General features: G+C 31.4%; 3 protein-coding genes across 5 annotated transcripts in view; 1 reads left to right on the forward strand and 2 right to left on the reverse strand.

Annotated features, from left to right (window-relative positions):
• Positions 1–3,923, forward strand: part of LOC126780915 (protein windpipe) — a 48,456-nt gene extending 44,533 nt beyond the window's left edge. The window contains exon 3 of the mRNA XM_050505612.1: positions 891–3,923. Coding sequence (XP_050361569.1) covers positions 911–3,010 — 2,100 coding nt within the window. The 5' untranslated portion in view covers positions 891–910 and the 3' untranslated portion in view covers positions 3,011–3,923. The remainder of the gene's footprint in view (positions 1–890) is intronic.
• A 189-nt stretch (positions 3,924–4,112) lies between these two features.
• Positions 4,113–9,140, reverse strand: LOC126780860 (insulin-like growth factor-binding protein complex acid labile subunit). 3 transcript variants are annotated; one of them, XM_050505544.1, is made up of 4 exons: positions 8,922–9,140; positions 8,458–8,521; positions 7,363–7,557; positions 4,113–6,598 (listed from the first exon to the last, which is right to left on the reverse strand). In XM_050505544.1, exons 3-4 carry the CDS (start codon positions 7,540–7,542, stop codon positions 4,535–4,537), a joined length of 2,244 nt encoding a protein of 747 aa, XP_050361501.1. In that variant the 5' UTR covers positions 7,543–7,557; positions 8,458–8,521; positions 8,922–9,140; the 3' UTR covers positions 4,113–4,534. The 3 variants fall into 3 exon arrangements, with proteins under 3 accessions (XP_050361501.1, XP_050361485.1, XP_050361493.1); XM_050505528.1 differs by having other exon boundaries at positions 7,363–7,561; XM_050505536.1 differs by having other exon boundaries at positions 7,363–7,579.
• A 608-nt stretch (positions 9,141–9,748) lies between these two features.
• On the reverse strand, positions 9,749–13,772 carry LOC126780925 (leucine-rich repeat-containing G-protein coupled receptor 4-like). The gene is made up of 3 exons (XM_050505623.1): positions 13,609–13,772; positions 12,473–12,651; positions 9,749–11,138 (listed from the first exon to the last, which is right to left on the reverse strand). Exons 1-3 carry the CDS (start codon positions 13,610–13,612, stop codon positions 9,840–9,842), a joined length of 1,482 nt encoding a protein of 493 aa, XP_050361580.1. The 5' UTR covers positions 13,613–13,772; the 3' UTR covers positions 9,749–9,839.
• Between the last annotated feature and the right edge of the window lie 234 nt (positions 13,773–14,006).

Raw genomic sequence — 14,006 nt, forward strand, 5'->3', positions numbered from 1 at the left:
ACATTGCTACAAATAGATACTGATTTCAAATTGTACTCCTACGTATTGTGAGATTTAATACCAGCTGTTTATTATTATTTTGTTCGAAAATAATTTACTATATAATGCGGTACTTTAAAAAAATATTGTTAAACTATTTATAAACTGTTTTATTTGTATACAAAACCATTATCATTGATCATTTGCTGCCCTTTATACGAAATGCAGTATCAAAATAATTTGAAAGATTTTAATTTAACTATTTCCTGTGATATTATGCCATTATTAATGTAGATTGATGTATGTTTTAGCATTTTATTAATACTTAAAGAAATTTAGCAAAATAAATAAAACTGTAGACCTTAATTTAAGTATATAATCGTATGATATGGACGTAATTATTCGTAAAAACTCCATATAATAGTCGTGATTACTTCCATTTTAGTCTTTCCCATATATCATGTATTTTTTCGCCGATCTCGTCGTTTATCTTTGTACTCACCCAGATCCTCTATGAAAAACATTACGATCGGTTAAGCTTAAGTGGCTTAGTCATGATAAGGAAAGATATAGTTAAGGTTACTTTACATTTATAATATTAGGCTGATAGATTTTTACTAACAGAGGAGCAAATTATGTTAAAATATATTTTTCAATCGGCGTTCTTTGAACTAAATTTCCAATGTCATTACCATCTGTCATTGGAGATCCGATTATATCTCTATGAACCTTATACTTAGAAGGATTTAAATACGATTTATAATTTGTTTAAGTTTCACATATTCCCGTACTTTAATAAGAAACGTAAATAATAAATTACATATGACATACTCTTAAAAGATTCTTTAACTTTTATTAAATATAATGTATATAGTTGACAATAATATTTATAATTTTTTTTTAAATTTCAGGTGGCGTCTCAGTTACTAAGATGGCGTGGCTCACTATTTATGTCTACCTTCTTGCGGCATCCTTGCTTCTATCGCCAACATTGGCGGCTGTCTGTCCTGATGGCTGTGTTTGCAGTACAACGCGGGATGGGCTTCACCGTGTCACTTGCAGTAACCTCGCCGAACTCTACAAATATTCTCTTCGACAGAAACATCATAATATAAATATTCTTGATCTCTCACATAATAACATCACGAAAATCACTCATGAGCTAGACAGGCTGACTGAAGTGGTGACACTTGATTTGTCTACTAACGGTCTCACTGAACTTAACAAATTTTTGCATAATGCAAAAAAATTAGTTCACCTAAATCTAGCTCACAACAGAATACAAAAACTCTCATTGACGCATCTGCCCACAAGTGTTAGTTCTTTGGATTTATCGGGTAATCTTTTAAAAGATGTGCCCTCAGATTTACCTCATTTACCTAGCTTAGAACATTTGGAATTAAATGGTAATCCTTTGGAATGTTCTTGCGACAATATTATTGCTCGAAATCATTTACTGGCTGCGAATGTGTATATCGATAACGTGAAATGTCACACACCAGTACACTTAAAAGAACGTTCTTGGCTAGAGTTAAAAACAAAAGACATTTGCAAAATTACTAAAACAGATTTCATGGATATGATGATGGGTGACCAGCCTATTGATGCTGTTCGAGTTGGTGAAGAAACGACGGCTTTGAAATCTATGTCTTTAGTAGCTAGTAGTGATCTCGATGATGGAAAAATTATCCATGGTGCGGATTTAGTTGAAGATGATGATAGTTTACAATTTATGAAAGTTGGTCGTTTTTCAACACCATCACCTATTGATGAGATCGAAGGATCAGGTGAAGCTGAAAGCACTACAATTAGTGATATAATAGAACCTATGCAAGAACGTAAAATGCTCGGAAACTTATTCGCAAATGAGGAAATTTTACCTGCGGAGAATGGACATACTACAGATGACCCAATGGAGGGATCTGGAGAAGGATCGGGTTTCTTTATACCCGACTATGAAGAAATAACTGAAAAAAGTGTGGAAACAACTACTCCCATAATTAGTGAATTAAGCCCTGATCCAGTTGAAAGAATATTTAACGATGATGAAAATTCTACTGAATTAGAATTTCCAATGCACGTTCCACCAACAATATATCAAGGTGGTCCAGACTGGCATAGCAAAACTGATCCTGAAGTAGTCACAGTGAGATCAGCTACTCCCGAAGTTACAAGAGATACGACAGTATCTGAACAAATTCGAGTAACTCAAGCATCAGAAGTTCTAGGACAAGCACCAGCTAATGAAGATAATGTAATTCCACACAAAACTGGAACTTATGTTTGTATTGCATTAATTATTGTTTTGCTTGTCGGTTTAATTGGATTTGCAATAACCAAAGGGCAAATGAGAAAACGAAGAGACAGAAGACTTTTAAGGCAGCAAAAAAGAGACGTAGAAAAGGCTTCTAAAGAAATGGTAGACATGAATAAATCCTTACTAGGAAAACCTGCTACAATAGAAAATCCTGTGGAGAAAAAAGTTAATGGAAAATATGAGCTTGTGCCTACACATGAAACACATCAGAAAAAAAGTGAAAATGGCGATGTTGCAAACGGTATAAAACGCAATGAAAACGAGAATCTTAGAACTGATAGTCCTCGAGATACAAATCAAAACAAGAGCAGCTCAATCGATAATAATTTGGCACATGAACATCAATTACCACTACAAGAAACGTCATTTGAATCTGACATAGGAGCGAATTCTAGAAAAGATACTAATTCTTTGTCCAGTGAAGATATATTTGTACCAATAAATGATGATGACAATCCGAGGATGAATCGCAATCGAGATTCAGACGTATCCCAGCCACTTATTAATGGAGATCCTACAGTCGACTGTGATTATTTGTCACCATCACGTGAGTATGTTCCGGTATATTCTCCTGACATGGGACGAGTTCGTATAAAAATTACAGAAACGCCCAAACCTAAAACCCCTGTTTTAGTCACCAGAAGTAGATCAAATGCCGGAGATATAATCATTACACCTTCACAGGACGGAAACGCGCCAAAATCAACTACTTGAAATTTTGCCTCATTGAACAGGATAAGAACAATTTGTAGATATCAGTGTCAATTAGCAAAGTTTTCACTATTGGCGAAATTCTGTGATTATTCCGTGTGCGTAAGTGAGGGAACTCTTGTTTTTGAGGGTCTGAAGATTTTGACTGTATTAAGTACTGCCAAAGTGTGTTTGTAGTCGACAGTGCCTTTATTGTAATTTTGATAGTGGTATAAATATATTTATGAGAGCATATTGTGCGCTAAGTAAAAATATTTTTATACGTGTAAAAATGTTGCCATGTTCATTATAGATATAAAATTTGTTAAAATGGTTACAAAAATCGTCTCGTTTAAAACTGTTTATGGTAACACAAATTGTACAATCTTGTATTGTATTCTTTGCTAGGTTTTTGGTTACTTTGGGTACAATTCTTGAGTTGTCAATGGTTGTGTACTTACCTATATCACTCTGAATATTGCATGCGAACGGAAATGTAGAACAACGAATGGTTTTACTGGTTGTCGTCCATCATATTATAACATCCTACTTTAAAGAGATACATTCTTGGTCTATGCATAAGTTCCTTATGAGTAATTTTATTAAATTATTAGTTATCTAAGATTGTGATACCATTTATATTAAGTAACCATGCTATTTAGATAATATGTATGCAGAAAAATAATTAATTCATTGTATATTTGTTTAGTTAGTTTTATTTGAAATTATTTTACATTATATGTTTTAATTGCTGTATCACTCTGCTTTTGCTGACTTATAATTCATGTTTCCATAATTTATCGACTTATATTTTTTTTAGAACCGAACATTCTTCAATATTGTTATGAATCAAAATATAGAACAATAAAGTATTTCAATGTAAAGAGATTTATAATTCATGAATTTTTATTTCGAACGATATAAAGCCTTGTTTGAACTTGTTTTATTTCTTCGTTACCCTTTATTAACCCTTTTTCATAAAATAATAAGAATAAAAAATATTTTTATTTAAAGAAAAATGTCATAATTTATATCAATAATCATTATTGTTTTTTTTTAATTCTAAAAAGATAATTTATCCTACTAAATAACAAGAATTAGAAAATATTGTTTATTTGTACAGATAATGCATCATCGAGGACATTTTCGTTACTGTGTTCTAGTTAAACCTTAATTCAAAAATAATTAATTGTAGAAAAGGTATAAATTAAATTACAACTGGTCCTCATTAAACAATAGAAATTAAATTATTAAAACACTGAAGAAGTTATTTCTTTGTCAATCATCTTTATACTAAACAGTAAATATTTACCACTTTGGTACATAAAAACCTTTTTGACAAAATATCTATTGTATGGAAATTGGTTATAAAAAAAACCTGAGTTGTAAAGTAAAATCACCAAAAGAAGACTCGTATTGAACAAAAAATCTTAAATAAAAATATTATAAATAGAAAAAAAAACATTTGATATATACATTTCTTGATATAAGTGCCATCAAACATATCTCAATCTTAAATAAATTTATACTAAACAAGAACTTTATAACCTAAAAATCACTTTCTCTAGGTTGATTTTCGTCGGAATATCGTCGATTTCTTGGACGCAGAGGTCGTTGTACTTCCGTTTCAACTTCAACCAATACACTATCACCTAAGGTGTTATATTCGGACATTCTTCTACGTCTGGCTCCTGGACTTTGCTCTAGTTCATCTATTTCATGGCTACCGTATCTTCGGTTTCGGCGACGCCTATTTCTATTATTATCATTAGAAGTTTCGGTAAGCTCTATATCATCGAAAACACGAGCATCGCCATTTCTTTCTGTTTCCTCGAGTAAATCTCCACTTGATTTCGTTTTCCTTCTACCTCTCCTACGTTTGGTTTTTCCTGATCCAGTTTCGTTTAGAGAATGACAAGAAGCATTTAGCTTCGGCATAGAGAGAGCTTCGTCATAAGATGGTGGTGCAATCAAATCTCTTGGATCAGGCGTGTTGCATAACGCTTCTTGTTCAGCTCGTATTCTTAACTGTCTTAGTCTATCTCTAGCTTCTTCAACTTGTCTTTCCCTTTCTGCTTGAATTGCTCCTAAACGTCGTTTCATTGATCTCCTGATAGTATTGACTAGTAATAAACACAGAGCTAATCCAACAATCATGACAATTAAGAACCAAATCAAGTTATCGACATTTCTAGCTTTTTCAGCAGGGTTCCAATTATAATAACATGCTTCTAACCATGTTTGACCTATAACATTTATTGGGCTGTTGCATATTAGATTAAACGATTCCTCTTTTTTATTTGGTTCTAAAGTAACGTATTCATAAAAGTCATACATATTATCGTCGACACAATCACATCTCCACATATTGTCGCTGAGATCAAGTCTTTCTAAATAAAGGTTTGAGTTGAAATAAGTCCTGCTCCAAATATTTGTAAACCTATTTCCAATTACACTCAATCCATTTAGCCGAGGCAACATGAAAAAGGTCACATTGTTGATAGAACTAATTCTGTTGTAATTCAAATTTAAATATTTTAATGTATTCGATGAAATACTATCCGGGATATGTGATAAAAGATTGTGTGATAAATCTATGTCTATAAGAGATGGAAGTCCTTCTAAGGAATCTTTACCAATTGTACTTATTTCGCAAGAACTCATATCAAGTATTGATAATGACGTAGATTTTAGGTGTCCCACTCTATTTAGGTAATTTCTAGCAAGTTTGAGTTGCGTCAGTGATGGCGTCTCTGTAAAACTTTCTTCAGGTATTTGTGCTATTTCATTCCAAGACAAATCCAAGTATCTAAGCATACTTAGTCCTTTAAAAGTGTCACTTTTGAATGAACCTATATTATTGTACGATAGATCCAAATATTCCAGTTTCGTATTATTTATAAATTCATTACTCTTCAAGAACCTTATCATGTTGTTTTTAATTATAACTTTTCTTAAATTTGGAAAACCAAATAAGTTAGGTCTAAAAATATTACAATATGAAATGTCTAAAAATCTAAGAGAATTAGAAAATAATGTATTTGATGTTGAAGATAGTTCTAACCGGTAGTTATATGACATTTGTAAGTACACTAATGAAGGCAAATAAGCAAATTCATTGTGACTTATATAACTCAATTGACAATTGCTTACATAGAGACTCTTAAGCGTAGATGATATTAAATTTTGAATTCTTAATAAAGGATTATTATTTAATTTCAGAACTCTTATATTAATTAGTCCGCTAAGAGGGGATCTCCCATGAATAGAGTTTATTTCACAGCTGTTCAATATCAATGTTTCTAACGAGGGGCTGATAAGGAGCTCTTGATTTGCAAGATTTGCCAAAGTTGTGAATTTATTCTTGGATAAATCTAAAATTTTAAGGCTAGTCGCTGGTTTAAGTACTTCGTTGGGATTTATGCTTAGCCATGATTCAAAATAATTTCTTGATAAATTTAATACTTCCAATGCTGTGAGATTCTGTAATGCACTTTCTGGTAAGCCATTTAACTGATTCCCACTTAGGTCCAAAGATATTAAATTGTAGAGGTTACTAAGGTTGCTTGGAAACGATGAAATTTCGTTGTTTGAAACATTGAGTTTTGTCACCTGTAAAATAACGTAAGGATAATGTAAGTCAATGCAGTATAAAAATCATTTTTTGTACAAATAAACTTTCATAACAATAAAAGGTATATTAGCTTAACTTTTACTTAACGAATTCAGTATATAATAAATCTAGCAAGTCAATTTTAACTAATTTAGTAAGAGTTTAGTAGTTAATTCTTTAATTGCTTCTAAAAGTTTTACAAATTGTACTTGGTAATTCATTGCATTTAAAGAAAGTATTAAAACAATTTATATTTTTTTTTATATCGCCAACTAGCTGTATACGGCTTAGCTAGCATCGAATTATCCGGATATTTACTAATATTTTATATTATCACTGTCAAGAAAAAAAGAGGTGCTTTTCTAATTATTTGAGGTAGATTTGAAGATAATAGGGAATTACTAAACAGTTTTCAACAACAAACTTGTGTAATAATCGTTTTTGTGTTTTTTATATAATTTTAGGGACAGACAGTACTATCCATAAATAAGGCTTTGCTAACAAGGACTAAGATAAGCGGTGAAGGAAAACATCGTGACGGAATCTGCATTTGTCTAATGTCACTGAAATTCTGCCATATGTGTATCCAATCCGCAGCACCAATTGGAGCAGCACTACACTCAAAACCGACTAAAAGAGAGAGTAGCCTTCGGCCCAGGCCGTTACTGTACTGTACTAGGATATTAAGTTTAATATATCAATAATATCTCTCAATAGACATAAAATAAAGAATATAGATAGAAATTTAAAGCTATGTACAAACCTTCCAACTGATGCCATCGGGAATATTGGTTAAGCCTCTATGTGAACAATCCACGCTCGTTAAATCCGGACTGCAGTAGCAAGTGTAACATGCGTCGTTTGTATGGTCATCAAAATCCAATATATCAGCTTTTGTTATTAAAAACAGCAGGAGTAGACTCCAAATCCGTGACAGAATCATCACTTTTTATCATAACTACCTGTAATCAAATTCTTTCCTAAATAAATTATAGTAACACAAAAGTAAAAAAGAAAAGGAACAGCGAATCACGTAGGAATGACCTTGAACGTCGTAGAATGCAGACCAGGGCTACTCGTAATACTCGTAGTATTCACAATGATTTTAAAGGAAGTTGGTTTATGATATATTTCTGTAAAAGGTTACGCTTAAGGCGTTAGAGAAGTAACAAAAAGTTTCGTTTTCAGGGGGTATTATGGTATTGGTTTTATATTTGCTCATTTGATTAAAATTACAGGAATATCAAAATTAATGTAGGTATTTCAATCATTTCTTGTCTCACTGCTGGTAAAAAACCTTCTCACTTGTTAGGTATTCTCACCTATTTTTCACTCCTCAATAGTAAGTTTGAAAAACATGCTACTTCACTTACGGGGCAAATACATATTATTGACACATACATTTGTTTACGACGATTTCTATCACCATCGAGATGAAAAAGCAAATAAAGTGTTGCTTGTCTGGATTGTCAGTTAACATCCAAGAATTTTATCCATTCGTACATATTACGTACGTAACATATTTCGTTTAATGCTGACATAGCTAAACAAATTTGTAAATAGTATTTCTTGCAAGAACAAAGCGTCTTGAGTAAATATTTACTTATAATAAATCCTACTTCTACTATTGATGAATCAGTTTGAACACCTGCACTAATTTCGTCAGTCATATCACTTTAATTTTCCCCTCACGTATCGCACATTACCCAAAAAGGGTCGTCCTTTGGTTCAGTAAATCTAGTTTCATAGAATAAATATCAACAGTTATAGTACTGTATACACATATAACAATTTTATCATCGTTATCTACATGATAAAGGTGCTGGAACACTTTAATTTAGGTCGATCTAACACATACCTGCTGTTGAAACTGCAAATTTAAGAATTGTCCGCTCACTGGCCATTGATATTGAAAATCTTTACTGCAATAAATAACACAGGATGAGTCATTATATTAAGAGATGCTGATAATATGTTATCGATTTTAAATGATTCAAATTATTTTCTAGTGATATATATTTAAAGGAGCTTATGTTTCGCGTTGAAATGAGTACTGAATTTTTGTTTGTACAAGAATTTCTTAGCGTTTTAGGATGTTGTAAACGATTTTGTAATAGGTCGCCAAGTTCCCTTGGCTACTATCGTATACCTTTACAGATTTCATCGCTAACATATTTGCAATACATATTTTGGTACATAGTTACGTAAATAGCAATTCAAGAAAAAAAATCTACATAAAGATATTATCATTTTTTTTTATAAAAATATTAAAAAATGAAATAGATGTAAATAAAATATAGAATTTAATAATATAGTCCTTACATTATGACACTTCACATTTTTTTAAAAGTTAAAAATCTCATTGAATTTCAACTGCAAATACACTGTAATAAGTAAAACTTATATCTAACTTTGAGAAAAATTTCAACTTTTTTTTAAAGAACCACTCTACTGCAATCTATTATATAAATAATAGCTTTTAATCTCGATACGAAACTTTGGTTTTTATAAATAATACAAATTTGATATTGTACGTGTGTCTTCGGCCGTTAGATAAGTTTGTATGAGCCGAATTAAACACATGACGTGTTATCTTTGATAATGATAAGTATATGAGTCTGTACCGTGAGGTGTGGTGTGCTTAGTAGTATTGATCATTATATTGCAATTAGTTTAATGTGTATTGTATTATATACATGAATAAACATTTAAATTTAGCGTATTTACTTAATATGATAAACAAAAAGTTACTAAGGTAAATACAATAAGATACAGTAAATTTATAACTTATGTTAATTATTAAAAAACAATCACTCTTGTATTGTTATTATCAATAGCTATTAATAAACACAATTTAAGTAATTAAAGAACTAAAAGATTTTTTTTATTTAAACTGAGAAGCGACATCTGTCAGCAGTTACTATAACTAAAACATGCGCCCAAACGATTGTTAAATTTTTTATATGTATAAGGAGTATTCACCATAAGCCGCTAGATGGCTCTAGCAGTATTTAGCGTTTTAAGCACTTTCTTAACAATTTCTTGCTAAAACAATTGCTTAGGTAAGTAATTAAAAAAAAAAATAATACTTTTATTTTATTTATTTTGTTCATGTACTTATCATAAGTGTCTTAATTAAACGAATTACTATCATTTAACTCAACCAATCAACCAAGCCAACTATATGCTAAATACGTATACGAATAAAATTTACAATAAATATAAGAAGTAAAACAAAAATCACTGTATACGAACTTCAATCGTTCGCCTTACTGATCGTCTATCACCAACTCTTGGTCTACTCTCAGTTAAATCTCCAATTGATCTAGATCTTCGATTTCTCCTATCAGGATTTTCCTCCTCATCAACGAAATCTGGTAGTGAATGGAAGGAAGAATTCAGTCTTGGCATTAAAAGAGCTTCATCGTACGTGGGGGGTAAATCTTCTCTTAGGGGAACCCTCATGACCACAGATTCCGTACTAGCCTGTGTTGCATTACCGTTCAAAACTGTCGTTTCTGGGCTAGGCCGTGCTGGATTAGATCTGTTTGAAGATATAAGAAATCTACAAACGAACGAGGTTAGTATAACGCCAATAATCATACCAATTATAACAGCCATAAAAGTATACGATGACATTGTCTTTTCATCTGCATGCCATGTTCTTATGTAAGCTTGTTGCCAGCTCATTTGCGTAACATTTGACGGCGAATAGCAAATCAACGAACCTTTATCGAATACCTTTGGTGGTTCTTTCGTAAGAAATTCATATGTCAAAAGCAGATTCACGTTAAAGCCCTCACAGCTCCATCGGTTTCCCTTCACATGAACTTCTCTCAAAAATGGATTTGAGGCGAAGTGTGACGTAGACCATACTTCCTTGAATTCGTTGCACCTCAAATCTAATACCGCTAAATGCGGTAGAGACGAGAATGTCGAGTCTGTGAGTGTCTCGATTTCATTGTAGCTCAAATCCAATTCTTGTAAAGAGTTTGAAGCTAAATTATCTGGAATAGATTCGATCTGGTTTATAGATAAATCAATTTCAAGCAAAGACTGCATTCCGCTAAGAGAATTTACTTCGAATTTCGTAATTTGACAATTGCTTAAGCGTAAATTTTTTAACGATGATGACTGAAAGTGAGGCACTTCGGAGAAGTAGTTTCTTGACAAAATTAATACTTCTAAACTAGTCGCCTTTTCAAATATACTAGGAAGAAGATCATATATACGATTTTCAGATAAATCTAGTATCGCTAATCGAGGAAATTTTGAAAAAGCGTCTTCATCTATTGCATTTATTTTATTTTTGGATAGATCTAATTTCTTAATACTGAGCGTGTAATCGCTACTTAACCAAGAATCATAGTTATTATTTGAAAGATTAAGAATCTTCAATTCCTTAAAGTTTTCGTAATAGGCAGGTAAGGAACCGGTTAAACGGTTTCCAGAAAGATCCATAATTTCAACTTTCGTAAATTTCTCAAGTTGAGATGGAAACATAATAAAATTATTGTTCGCCAGAAGCAGTACTTGAGCCTGAAACAAATACAAAAATATAAATTGAGTTTTAAACAAAAATGTCTAAGTAACATAATTATTTGAAATGCTGGAAATATGTTGATGTGGAATTAAACTACTATTGGTTCAAATAAACAATGGGATACTAAGTGGATATAAGGATAATAATGATTTTTCAATACTTCATATTCATTTATGCAAGGGGTTCATGTAGAAGTTAGCCGAGATGGCTCCATGGTTAGAAAACGTGAATCTTAGGCGAAGATTGCGGATTCGATCTCGGGCTAATACCACTCGGTTTTTATTTATTTAATTGGTCTTTTTAATTAATTTCGCGCTACTCCACTGAATGGGATGAAGTTTGCTACATACATCCCACATTTGAAACAGATTACACTCATTTTTTTTCAACAAAAAAAAAATACTAGCAATACCTTTTTTTGAGGAATTACTAATATTCCTGTTTACCCCTCTAACTAAGCGTACAGCTTGTGTTAGGTATGGGGATGACAATAGCCCAAGGAGTCAGTATAGGACCTATAACTTTAAAATCGCAACTGCGCAATTAATGCTTAAATGGCTCTATGGTTCCGTGCAGATGATATGCTCATTATATCACGCTTATAATATTGTACCTGTAATAATTCCTGCTATATTAGTCTACTCAATTAGGTCATCTATATTCAAAGACTTGAAAATCAACTGAAGTCTTTTTTACCATTATGTTTGTCAACCGATTTTCTTTTTTTTTTCTTTGGTAGATATTGACGATCTTGTGTTAGACAATAAAAAAAAAAATTAAATTAGAGTACTCCTTGTTGTAATAGGTATATATATACTCGTAAAAATACATAACAGATATATATTTTGGTATTTGTTTATTGTAGTAGTAGTATCTATAGTTATTCAGTTCAAAAAATACTAATTTCTATTTGATTCCAATGTTCACTCATAAACACTGGAACTAATCTCACCATTTCTTAATACCTAGGGAATTTCTGACTAATCGACTATTTAGGAAATTTATTGTAAGTCTATTGATTTTAAAATCTATTCACAAAACTATTTTTATTCTTTTTTAACCATTTAACTGTAACATTCATTTTTAGATTTCATTTCTAAAGATATTACTTTCAGTGGGGACAGAACGACCTCCTTGGCAGTTATAGGGTTAATATATAATAGGAGATATATTTTTATTTTTCTTGCAATGTTAAGCTATCCTACAATTAGTATACATTAACACGCTGAAAATAATGAGTACACGTAAGTGTAAATATGTCCATCTGAGTACTTAGTTTTAACTTTATTCTGTAAGTAATTATTTTCAAGTGAATGTACAATAAGCTTACGTTTATGTCAAGCCCTTCAGGCAGGTCATTGAGACCTCTGTCAGAACAGTCTATGTAGAGTAGATTCTCGTGGATGTAGCTCCTGCAAGAATCCTCTGTTTCTTCATCCATCTCCCTTGATACTCCTGATAAAACCATCGCTGGCAGCAGCCATAACCACAGCGACAATATTAATAGACCTGTAACCAGTGTTTCATGATTTTAATTATAATTGATCGATATTTTTTTAAACAATTTGATAAACAGACAGACGAAAAATAAACATTTGTTGTTTTATTATATTATTATTATATAACGTATATAACGTACAGTAATATTCATTTTATATAAAAAAATGTATAAGTGCTCAAAATTCGTCTTATATAGTATTTTGTATCTTTTATTATTGTTTTGAAATATAATATTCTAAGATGAGGTTTTTATTATATCTGGCGTTCAATTTAAAACAGAGAGAGCCAAGATAGCTAAATGGATACATGAATGCTTAAAGAAGATTGCAGGCTTAAATCAGACCACCACTGTTCATGGTGGTTCATGTTCATAATTTGTGCTTATAATTAGCCATGTGCTTTTTGGTGTAAGAAAATATTGTATTCCCCATGAATCAGATGAATTCTGCCACATGAGAATCCAGGTTACCAGTGGACCAGCTGGGTTAATGAAGCAGTGGAACATATACGAATTGTCACAACTTTTATACTATACTATTTACTTATTCATTAAAACATATAAATAAAACAACTTATTGAAATGTTAAAATATTATATTCATTAGCGTATCCAAGCGATCCTTGAAATGCATTTAAAAAAATATATTTAAACGATTTTTATTCTTTAAATATTATGAAATTTTAGAATGAACACTTTTGAATTATCTTAAGATTAATGTTATATTGATTAACCATAAATTATAAATTAAAAACAAGAATATTTAAAAATTGAATTAAAATTGTTTAAGCGCGCGTAAAACATGATAAGATAATGAAAATCACGAAAACATTTTCTAATCCAAGTAGTTATTCACATTACATAAATATAACATAATTTAGTAAAACACGAACCGATTTAAATGTTTAATCGATTTAATTAAAGCGAACGCGTAACGATTAGTCGATATTTCAAGTATCGAATACTTACCCATTAGCGTTGTTAATTCATATTATGTCATCTCATACTCTATATATCACACAAATTCACCGTAAGACAATAAATCACACACTACACTCCTATTTACAGTCTTTGTATTAACGCTTCGAACATTATTTTGCAATATTTTTCATGTATGATGGTACCTGACTAATTCGTCATTGGAATACATATCTATAAACGTCAACGGATGGGCACCACCGTGTAAAGCAACTAAGTTATATAGGGTGATTGGATTCCGTCGCTTTGATAACATCGATATTAAATTGAAATCAAATGTTTATTATCATAAATGATTTTGGCATTATAATCCGCGTAAATAGAGATGGTTTATAGATGGCGGCCAATCTCGTCTTTTCACTCACACTATTGTAATCATAAATTTACAT

This window comes from Nymphalis io, chromosome 1, assembly GCF_905147045.1.
Source record: "Nymphalis io chromosome 1, ilAglIoxx1.1, whole genome shotgun sequence".
Taxonomy (NCBI): Eukaryota; Metazoa; Arthropoda; class Insecta; order Lepidoptera; family Nymphalidae; genus Nymphalis; species Nymphalis io.